The 11,684-nt window shown below is 44.5% G+C and overlaps 1 protein-coding gene across 3 annotated transcripts in view; it reads left to right on the top strand.

Annotated features, from left to right (window-relative positions):
- ABTB2 (ankyrin repeat and BTB domain containing 2) overlaps window positions 1-6,717 on the top strand; it is a 164,595-nt gene extending 157,878 nt beyond the window's left edge. For all 3 annotated transcript variants that reach the window (XM_048058842.2, XM_013194640.3, XM_013194632.3), the window contains 6 exons: window positions 378-483; window positions 587-689; window positions 1,366-1,456; window positions 3,273-3,341; window positions 4,218-4,331; window positions 5,680-6,717. In XM_048058842.2, coding sequence (XP_047914799.1) covers window positions 378-483; window positions 587-689; window positions 1,366-1,456; window positions 3,273-3,341; window positions 4,218-4,331; window positions 5,680-5,877 — 681 coding nt within the window. In that variant the 3' untranslated portion in view covers window positions 5,878-6,717. The remainder of the gene's footprint in view (window positions 1-377; window positions 484-586; window positions 690-1,365; window positions 1,457-3,272; window positions 3,342-4,217; window positions 4,332-5,679) is intronic.
- Window positions 6,718-11,684: the final 4,967 nt, after the last annotated feature.

Here is an 11,684-nt window from a genome sequence, read left to right on the forward strand (position 1 = left end):
AATTAAAAGCAAGAGGTATAATTGGCTAACGAAAAACAATTGCAAACTAGGAACCAGAACTCAGTATCTGACAATGAACTGGTACCATAAATCAAATGTTGCTGAGAACGTGCTTCTGGGCTTTTCTGTTACAGAGCACATGGAAAGATGAGCTTTTGCTGACATGGCCTCTTCTTCTCAACAGTGGGTTGGCCTGTAAACTGTTACTGCAGCGTCTATCAGAGCATACTTGTGTTAGATTGTGCTAGTCCCTCTGTTTCGAGGTTGTTCTTGTTAGGGTACTGTTGTTATAAACCTCAAGTGAAGTGTTACAGTATGTTTGAAACCTGCTCAGTACGAAGTGCCAATTGATGATACCTGTTCTATCCTCCTTACAGAACGATTCCATCAATCAGCAACTTGCGTCCATCTTCACCCATTGCTATGGCAGCAGTCCTATACCCAGTATTCCTGAAATCCGAAAGACACTGCCAGCTCGCCTTGGTAAGATGCTCACCTAAACAGCAAAGCTTTTGTGATTTTTTTTTTCAAAGCATCCATAATTTCAAAAACTAATCACCCTCATTTTCTTTTCTTACCTTAACAGATCCTCACTTTCTCAACAATAAAGAAATGTCTGATGTAACTTTCTTAGTAGAAGGAAAGCTATTTTATGCACACAAAGTCCTGCTGGTTACCGCATCTAACAGGTGAGTCACTTTCCACAGCTCAGTACATTTTGGTAGAGGAAGGTTTGGCCCTTTACTCCCTTATTTGTGTGACTAGCTCTGAATCACACACTGTAGCAAAGCAGCTGCTAACGCTAGGGACTACGTATGGACTGTAATTCAGGTCTGCAGGATCAAGCCAAACCATCTTTGCTAATCTTAAGAGCAGAGAGTACAGATGAGTTTTTCGAGCCACTCTTAGTATCTATTAAAGATACCCAGGGCTTTATTGACATAAACTGACCAGCAATTGTCCCTAAAAACCTGGGCAGTAGCTGGATGCACATACCCAGCCATTCAACGCCTTTTCCATTCCCCTGGTCAGTTTGCTAGCTAGAGCTGTAATTGCTCCCCGTTTCCTGGAGGTTTCACCCCTGACCTGGTACATGTGTAGTTATTTACTTTCTTTCTCTGTACTGGTAAAGTAACTGTGTTTTCAACAATTATAACATGGGATTGAATCAGACCCAGGCAATTTCCAGGTTAATTTGCCCCTGAAGTTCCAAAGTAATTGTCATTAGATGGAAAGAAAGGTTTCAGTTGTCAGTTTACAAACAATAACAGAGAAGGATCTTTATTTTCACCTTACTTAGGGGTTTGGCAATAGGCAATGAGTTTGCAAAGTACTAATAAAGAATTCTGTTAAAACTATTCTCAGGTTTAAGACCCTAATGACCAATAAAACGGAACATGACAGCCATGGTAGCAAGACTGTTGAAATTAGCGACATGAAATACAACATTTTCAAGGTATGTAGCTTACCCTGCCTTTTCTTTACTCTTCATCTTCTTACATAATTTGAAGCTGAGAGGACCAAGGCTAAATATCAGAGGTAATTTACAGCTAGAGATGGGTTTAATTTCTACCTGCCTGTATTTCAGTAGTCTTCTCATCTGTGTCAAAGCTTTTCAGCTAGGACCAACCTTCCACCCTATGTCTTTTTATCATCTTACTAGGTAATTGACTCTTACGTAAAGCAAGAGAAGCAAATCTTCTACTCAATTTTGTACTTTTAAGATGTTCCCAGGCACAACCTCACACTCTGTTAACCAAGAAGTAAACTTACTTAAACAGGTGGACTGCCAGGCTTCGTACTAATTCAAATCAGATTATCAGAAGTCAGTGGTGTCCCTTTCAAGAAAGGCTCAAGATTGAGAATTTCACTTTGCTTTTATGACATTTCTGTATTTAACAGACCTAAGGAAGTTTCATTCACGATGAAGAGATGGTAGGTTACTTAGCACACACCCAGGGAAAAAAACAAGTTTGTGAAACATGACAGTTAAGTTATTCCAGCTTTCCAGGTCTGCATTTCAAATTTGGAAGAAAGGTACAGAACGGGGAAACCCAAAGTGCAGAACAGGTTGTGTAACTGTTTCACTGTAGGGCTGAGGATTTTCCTTTTTCTCTGTGATGCGTACAAAGCTCTTGGTCAGCAGTAGTGGCATCTCAGAGGAAATAGAAGTGGTCTGGTAGAATATCTTTGTCCTACTTGGAAGGGGCTATGCAAGTTTTGTGTTGGATGAGACACCCCCAAACTCTGAAGCTCAGGCCATGACAAAAAGAAAGAAAATATAAGTTAAATATAACTAAACAAGCCTCCTTAAAATTTTTTTTTATATCAAAAGGTTTTTGAAGATAAACTTTTGCTTCACTGGACTGTACAACAAATTAGAACAGTAAAACAGTGATATACTTCATGGAGTTAGACAATTTGATGGTAAATAAAAGCAGGCAAGTTAAGGAGGTTATGGCATTCTACAGCAACCTCAGTTACAGCACACAGAGAAGGAGGCAGTGAACTGAGCCACTGGAGACCTAGGTTCGGCTCGGGGCTCTGCTGGAAAGCAGCTTTCCTTCCCTGTACTTCCGTTACTCAAGTAAGAAAGTTTTAGAAGTACAAGCTTAATTTTGTTACCACTGCTGGTACAAGCGCACAGCATGCAGTCCCCGTACCTGTTCTCCACTATACCCAGGACACTGGCGTGGCTCCACTTTCCACTACCAAATCAAGCTGTTCCCCAGATAAGACAGTACTGGTTTAGCTGGGGGTGCGCACATGTAGATCAAAGAGCCAAAACTGACTCTCGCTCTCCCTGCAAACAATTAGTCTTTTTCCTCTGGCCCTGATGGGGAGAGGGGGAGGCCTGGAAGCTGATTACAAGCACAGCAGGGGAGGCAAGTGGCTGGGAGGTCCCTGACACACATGCTCATGGCATGGCAGTCTGAGTGCTCCAGCTAGCTGGCAGCTCTGCGTGTGACCAGCCTGCAAGGCTTTACAAGCCAGGATCCAAAGAACGTTTTTGCAAGGACGTTCATGTTGCTCAGAGACACACTGTCACCCTCTCAGCCTAAAATGCTCACCAGAGCCCTTTTCAAAGACCAAGGAAGAAAAGGGTATTAGAAAGCAGCAGAGATTTGCAACACTAGAAAAAAGCCCAAAGTGGAGGCAAGAGCCAGCAAACCATGCGATTCCTGTCTGCGCAGGAAGGGGAGTACAGTCATTCACAGCCCCTTGTGACTTCAGCGATAACTGCCTCATGCCTGGCCTTCTTCCCATTTCAGATGCTGATGCAGTATTTATACTATGGAGGAACAGAATCTATGGAAATTCCCACCACTGATATCTTAGAGGTGAGTGTTTTCTTCTCAGTCTTGCTAAGTGCACTGGGGCGTAAATGGTTTGAAAAGAAAAATCTGGGAGCTAACAACACACTTTCAATTCAGGAGTATACTTAACACTTTAAAAAGAGTTCAGAGTTCCAAAACACAGTTGCTTGGAACTAAAAACTACTGATTATATTATGTCCATGATATGCTGGGCAAAAAAAAAAAAAAAAAACAAACATCACTTACAGTGCTTTTGGTACTCAGAGCTGGGTGGAAGCTTCCGTTCTATGTCCTCTCTGTTCTGGGAGAAGGGAGCCATAAGGTGGTGCGGTATTGGGGGGGGGGGGGGGGGGGGGGCACAGACAAAGTGCAGCTGATCTGACAGCCCTGGTGCCCACAGCAGACCAAACACCAAGAGGCTAGAGATCACGGACAGACTACTGATTTCAAGCTGCACTTCGGCACAGCTGACAATGGTACAGCAAAGACTAGGCTAGGAGCACGTTCACATTACAGATAAATCCCCTTGCAGTACTGCTGTTCAGTCAGAAGCAGTCTGGTGGGATTAAAGCTTGCCACTAAAGACTACCCATAACTTTTGTTTGTTTGTTTTTGTTTTCTTTTGAGGAAAGCACACTTTTAGCAGTCTAGGTCTCACATGTCATAGGGACAAAAAGTAGCACAGATGCACTCCTGCAGGAGAAGCACGCCTTTGCTCAGAGTGGAGTTCTGCCCATTGCTTTAGCTGGGCATCTAGTGGCCTTTCTGCTCCTTCACAAGGACTTAGCTGTTGAACCAGGGAGTCACAGACCACTCAGAGAGGAAATCATCAGTTCTGTCTGCCTTCCCTAAACCTTTCAAGGCTCATGATCTCAAAGAGCTTCTCTCTCGTCCTAATAGCTGCTGTCGGCTGCCAGCCTGTTTCAACTGGATGGCCTCCAGAGACACTGTGAAATCCTCTGTGCCCAGACGATCAGCATGGAGAACTCTGTTAACATCTATAAATATGCAAAGGTATGTGCCAAACTGTCTCATTTAAGAATCACAATGAAGCAGCATGCATGCTTCTGCAGTCTCGTTTTGGTACCCAAACACAATGGGCGTAGAGCGCGTCCCTGCTATGCTGGTAACTCTGCCCTAACCACAGCAAGGAGTGAGATGATCTACTAGGTTCCAGCCTCTGAAGTCCTACACAGCACCAGTATGTTCTCCTGTCTAAAGCAGTCACGCATGAAATTGATGAGAGAACCCTACAGAGCAGGTAGAGAGGTCTTAGCTGGCTCACACAGCATCATCATCATCCAGCGAATCCCAAGAGATTGAAATCCTCAGAGCAGTAGGAGCGCTTGATCACAGTACAGCAATTAAGTAGCAAACCCTTTCCCAGCACTCCTAATGCTGAAGCATAAATTTTACAGCTCCAGAACTAACAGCAGCTGTGTTCTGACACAGATATTCACCTCTACTTCAAATAACCTAACCCAAATTATTAATAAAATCTTAAAGGAAATAGTCTGCCATTCCTGGAAGTTTGATAGACGCAGGGTCACATCCCTTAAAAGGTGAGCAGAAAGATGACCTCATAGCAATGTGCATACTTACTTTGCACATAGTGGTGCACTGATCTTTTTTGATTCCTGACTCTCACGCTGGGCCATGTTTTCTGGGGAACTCAGGCTGGTCCATTTGAGGACCTAAAACATAACCGTATGCAATAGGTGGAAAGGAGCATTCTCACCTGGTCCTCAGTACTTTTCATTAAATTACTATTTGCACAAAGCTCCCAGAACCTGGGTGCGCGCACAGCACTCCTAAATACTGAACCTAAGTTTCATCTTTCTCCTATTACTGAGCTTCCCCCAGTGGTTCTGAAGCAAAGGGAACCGGATCACTGCCAAATCCCCCCCAGCACGTTTACCCCCGCTCTCCTGCACTCAGCTCCTTTTTGTAGCAGTCAGACTCGCATCCTAGGAGCCATATTCCTGTTGCCATGAGTTGTGTGCGCCATCTGGCAGCACATAATTTTATGTTGCAGCACAAGCTCCCTGCCTGCACAGCAAAACAGGTATCTTGGCCACTTCATCAGCCAGCTGCTCTCTTCCTTGAAGAGGAAGAGACTGGACTGCAGGCGAGCGGCTCTGCCAACAGCAGGCCATCAGGGGAAGAAATTAAAAAAAGCTTGAATGCCTCTCTGCTCACACCTGTGCCTGCAAAAAACATCAAAAGAAATTACCAGCCATCACTAGTGCTACCCTCGTGCTTTTCCACAGTTATTACTGTCCTTTTTCTGTCTGAGGCCCAGGCATGTCCTTTAGGTCGGTGCCATACAGAAAAAGCTAACTGATCTTACTCTCTTCTGCAGATTCACAACGCACCTGAGCTAGCCTCTTTTTGTGAAGGCTTCTTCCTCAAACACATGAGCGCTCTTCTAGAACAGGACTCATTCAAACAGCTGATCTACAGCAGGAACAGCAAAGTGCAAGGCTTGGACCCTCTGCGGGACTTGCAGACAGCCCTGGCTGGCCGCCTGCACTCGGTGTACGTCACCTCGAGGGTGTGAGGCAAGAACAAGGCAGTGGCAGAAGCACTGGTTCAAACCGCACTGGGGTGCACCATCAGGCAAAGCCGTGGCTTTCCTGTTTGCCTTCTGGAGTCATCAGTTCTTGCTGGAAGTCCCCTGCAACAGATACCCCGCCGGCAAGGGTACTGCGCCTCGTCCCACTGACGGCAGGGAGCTGGCTTCTCTGTGCTACTACTGTCGGAGAAACACTGTCACAGTGTGAACAAGAACGGAGGATGCAAGCGAAGACCCGAACCGAAGAGATCAACACTGCCATTCACACAAAGCACAACGTGGGGCTGTAGAGAAGTGAGGCAATTTACCTAGAGCTAACACCTAATATGTAGTCTTAAGTGTCTGTCTGCACACCATAATGGCCACCTAGTTCATACGCATAGATATTTTATTTGTAAAAAGGCTGCATAGAAGGAGTGTGCTGATCCTATGGACCACTGCCCATTCAACAAGTCATCTGTCTGAACACAGAAGCTGGTGTACACAGACTACTTCACTGCAGTAATAAACACCAGTTTCCGCTCATGGCAAGAGACTCCAGCATAAATTTTCCCCTAAACTGTTTGCACCTTGAGAGAGAGATTTTGTAGATGTATGAGGCTGTGTAGAAACTAATACTAACTCTGGAATTACTCACTCTTTATGCCTAGTATGAAGAACTGAGCTGGGGCAGGGTGGGGAGAAAACTTTATTTTTTTTAATATGGTTTCACTGTGCTAGTTGTTTAATCTGGATCCAGTCTGAGGAAAGAAAAATACTGCCTACCCTTTCACCATAAAGGTTTGATAGTCCAAGTCACTTTTACCTTAAAAAAAAAAACAAAAATTGTGAACATTATCTGTGAGACCTGACATCTTAAGAGATGCTTGCTAAAAGACTCAGGTGTAGTAGGAGCTATCACTATGCTGAAAAACTGTCTAATTGCATAAATAGCAATAAAAGTCTCCCTAAGACCATGATAAACATACCAGCTTGCAACTTTGTTCACTCTGGAGCTAGTTGGGAGCGCAAGCCCTGACCTCTAGTCTCTCTTCCATGCAGTGATGTTTCTACAGATAGGCTACCTCGGGGGAGACTGTGCGTACGGCCACCTGCTGCCTAGAGGTAGGCTGCAGCCTGACACCCAGGCTGCAGCACCAAAACAAGATGCCTCAACTTGAACACTCAAGATTCACATTGTTCCTTTGCTTGCAGCAGACATGTTTCTGTTCAATAAGGACTCTTTCTAGGCCTTCTCCTAGCTGACTTAGAGAACTAAAAGCAGACAGTTCAAGATACAGTTTTGGCTGAGGCAACTTATTTTTTTTTTTCCTTTTCTTAAAAAAAACCAACCTTAGGAAGCTAGTTAGTTATTTTATACATTTACCACACACCTTGCTGTCACCGATAGCTTTAAAAACAGTCAGCCATTCCCATCAATCTTTGTAAGCACCCCCCAAAAGCATGTGCTGAAATGCCTTCATTGGTTACAGATGGGTAAAGGAGAAGAGGAAACAAAGTTTTCATTTGGGAAACTACTGCTTCTTAGGAATTCAACCATTGGTATTGTAACTAAACACACTGGAAGAAGTAGGCTCAGCTGGGCACAATCTTCAAGGCAAGGCATAGAGGTGGTTTAAGTAGATGAAGGGAAGAAAAATGAACTACAGAGTCCCCCAACAAAGTCATCAAAATGTGACATCGCTGCTTTGCGTCAGGCAAACTGCGTGCAAAGAATGACTCCTCTAGGATCAGTAATCTGACAGACACGTTGGTCAGAGCACACTCCAATGTGTGTTTTAGGTACGTATCCACTTTTGAAGATCACCACCAGCTTCAATAACCCTATTTATTATCAGAAAGCCATAGAGATGTTTCAGGATTATCACTGGTCTGCCTGAGAAATACCACAAAAGGCTCTATTATCTTGGAAGGTATTTTCAAGTAGCTGCTCCAGCTATCTGTACAAAAATGTAGGTCCTCCTTTGTTGCTGTAATATTACAATGCTTTGTTAATTGTACATTAATGTTGTCATTTATGTAAATGTACCAGGATTTTATTAACAATGTAATTTTAAAAAACATAGCTGCTGTTATTTATTCCGCTTCTCTAACAATGAGAAAACCACATTTAAAAACTCCTGTGGAAAAGGTACTTGCAGTTTTACCATCCTATATTGCTTTGGTATATGTACCTCATATTATGCTTTAAAGCAAGGGATAAAGAGGCATTTATTTCCCTTTCCTGGGCTCAAGCATTTTTTGAAGTAATAAGCTTAACTTACTACACGTCAGCTATGGAAAACACAAGTTTACCTGCCTTTCACCAAAAAGCAGCAGAGAAAAACCCCAATTCTAGGATTCTTCCCCTATTCAGCACAGACACGGTAAGGCTAAGATGACTGTTAGTTAGCATGGAGGTATCCACACAGTCCTCAGAACAAACACCTAAGACTCAGTCCCTTGCTCATGCAGACGCCCTCTCTAGCACTTCCTTTTTTGTCCACCACAGACCCAAGAGGGCTGAAACAGCAGTGGCTGGAGCACCCTGCCTGCTGCTTCGCAAAGGGTGTTTAAGAGCACGCTGGCAACCACACACAGTCAGGCGTGCAACGTCATAGGAAGCCCTTCTGAACTCACGGTGACCATCGCGCACCTGAGGCACACAGCTCTCCCCAAGAGGAGGGTACGGAGGCAGCCACAGCTGCATGTGTATCACCCCTATCCTTAGTTAATAAAGCCAGTGACTTAAGTAATGCCAGGACATGGGAAAACTGAACAGAAAACTGCTAGACCTATTTATGGCCTCGTCTCTTCCTTGTTACTGTGCTTATCAGAAAGAGTGGCCCACTCAAATCAGGCTGTAAAGAGCAAGGGCATTTACTTATCTATGAGGTCAGACAAACAGACGTTTCTTTTTGCTGACAGGGCAAGAATTTGACCCAGAAATAACTAAGTATTTTTTTTTCCCCTCTTAAGTTTACCCCATAAATCTTGCAGACCCCTACAGAGTTTGGGAATAATGCCTGAACTGTAACTCTGGATTTAGTGCTTCTCTACAGGAGGACTCAAATACTTGGTTTCTTAGGATGCTAATTCTGACGATTTCAGAGGAAGCCATTAATACAGCCAGAACCTGTACCTGGCTGCTCAGAGCCTATTCATGGTTGTTTCTTTCCTTCACTTTCCCACCATACATGGGAACAGTGCGGCATACCTCCCTGGTGCAGCGAGACTTGAAATCCAGCTCTACAATAAATTAGCTTCATGAGCACTTCTTAGCATTTGATTTACATGACCTGAAAGAAGTCTGCTGGGACTGATACATGAGGGGTGCTTTCCTCTTGCGTTGTACCATTACACCAGCATGCTTGGAAACCAACCAGTACAAACACTGACTTGTTCTCAAGAATCATGGAATACAAACAAAGACCTAAGATTCCCTTTGGAGCACTTTCACGCTAAAAAGTAGATTAAATAGAAATTTGTCATGAAACTAGTTGCACACCACCTCTGTTTTATGCAGGACTGCCCTTCCCTTGCAGTCCTAGAAAGTAATGTAGCAGAGTTTGCTTTGGGAAGCACAAAACTGCTGCTCATTATTATATAACTTCATGGAGCTCACGAAGCAGAGCTTACACATCTGCCTGAACATGTTCAACGACTTTCAGACTAAAATAAAACCTTATTGCTTTACAATAAACCTTTGAACAGCAGGCGAGCACCAGCTAAAGTAACGCTGCTACCAACTGGCCCTTTGCCCTCACCAAATGCTGCCCAAGCAGCCAGACAGTGCTTCCTGCACCTGCCATAACAGAGACTGCCAGGGAGACACAAGAGGAAAAAGAGGAGCAAGGCAACTCCCTCGAGGAAGCGGGGCAGCAAGCTGCTGTCACCGCTGCTTTTGGCAGAGAAAGAGGACTCAAAAGCTAGACTTGGCTCCCCAGGAGGTTTTGAGTATAAGGCACCCATTAGTGCACAGCAAAGAAAATAGAAATTGCCCTCACAGCACTATTTGCCCAAGCAAAAGAGGGGGGCAGAAAAAAAGCTGCTGTTGTATGATGAAAATTGCAGCATGGCAGGGAAAAAGGCCTTAACCACAGCAACACAGATTGGCCCAGTCCCAGAGCTGTCTGTTTTCCTACTGGCCGTAACTTGAAAACAAGCAAGCCACTTCAAAACTGTTCAGCAGGAGTGCAGAGTAGTCAAAGCTCACTGCTTCCCAAATGCCCACTGGATGGGCAGCTCACTAGCCAGGACTTCACACAGCACTCCACTTTCAGCTCAGCCATGAGAAAGTTACCGGTGCCTCTCACCGCCTCTCTCCCTCCTCAGCCTTTGCGTACCCAGCACACAAACTAAAAGCTGTTTTTTCAACTTCTCCGGACAGCCCCCCCGCACCTCACCACAGCTGGGGGAGGCAAACCTCCCCCTGCATGCAGGGCCTGCTACAGCAGTGGAGATCCTCAGCACCACTGGTTCTCTTCCTCCCAGGTACCTCTCGGAGGTCAGCTCCCTCCAGCTGTCAAAACAGCTCACAGGTCTCCGAGCAAGCAGGATGATTCCACTGACAACTAGGTCACATCTACCCACCACCTGCAGGGAGCTGCTCAGCTAGCCGCGGCTTTCCGATTTGCCTCCAATTAGCCACAGCACTCGGTCACTGCAGGCAAACAAGCTCACTGGGCACAGGAGAGGAGAGTGAACGCGCAGCAACGTGACAGGCACTAGATCAGCAACCCGGGAGCACTGAAAAAGGCTGTAAGCTGACTTGGTGGGTTTGAAACAGGCCTGGAACACTACTGCATCTGGTTACTGGGTTGGTCAAAGAGCTGTCCCGCTGAATAGGAAGCGAGGAGAGAAGGAAGCCGAGCTGGCTTTGGATGAACGCACGCACTGCGATCAGCAGTACACCAGACTTCAAGTATACACAGCCCCCTATGTATTGTGTACACAGGATCCCCTTAACAGGAACCAGCTCACCATAGGGAAACTCACATCAAGTAACAACAAAAATCCAAAAATCCTAAAATCCAAAGATGCAGAACCCACTCTCTTCTCAGCTCTGGCATTGCGACACTCTTAGTGCACTGCTGGCTATAGACAGACACGTTTTCCTGCCTTGTGGTTGGACTGCATTCAACTAGCCCTTACTCTAGCTGGAATTTTAACCCAGCCTGACTGATCTAAAGCACAGACATATTGAAAATAAATAAATAAATAACTACACACACACACACATATATACATATATATATCCACCTCCCTCACTTATTTTAGTATTTGAGGGCTTTTTTCCATTTTGCTCTTCAAAGAGCAATCGACAGACAGAGGAATCCAAAAAGCTGCCAGGAATCGTAAAATGTACACGGAAAACTTGACAAAGAATGGTTCAACTCTGAATACATACATTTTCTGTAGAAGTACCAAAATTCTGTTTAAATAAACTCCCACTCTGGAATGGAGGGGCACAGTCATTAATAATGCCTAAGAAGTGCAAGTATAAACATGAAGCTCAAATCCTTCAAGACTTCTATTACAACTAAAGGACACTGAGTTCACAGATAACAAAGCAGAAATTGCTAGTCTTATAGACAGAAAGCAGCAGAGGCAGCTCGATGAAGATGTCAGCTAAATAGTAAAATCCTGATTTGCTTGAAGAATCCAGTTTAGTTTTGCCTGCTACCTTCCATATTGATTTACAGATAATTTACAACAAGTTTTGCCAGACTACATAATTATGTTCATTGATCACCTCCTACATAACACAAATGCTTCCAAACTGAGTGGGGAAGATGCCAGCTTCCTATTTT

This window comes from Anser cygnoides, chromosome 5 (assembly GCF_040182565.1).
Source record: "Anser cygnoides isolate HZ-2024a breed goose chromosome 5, Taihu_goose_T2T_genome, whole genome shotgun sequence".
NCBI lineage: Eukaryota > Metazoa > Chordata > Aves > Anseriformes > Anatidae > Anser > Anser cygnoides.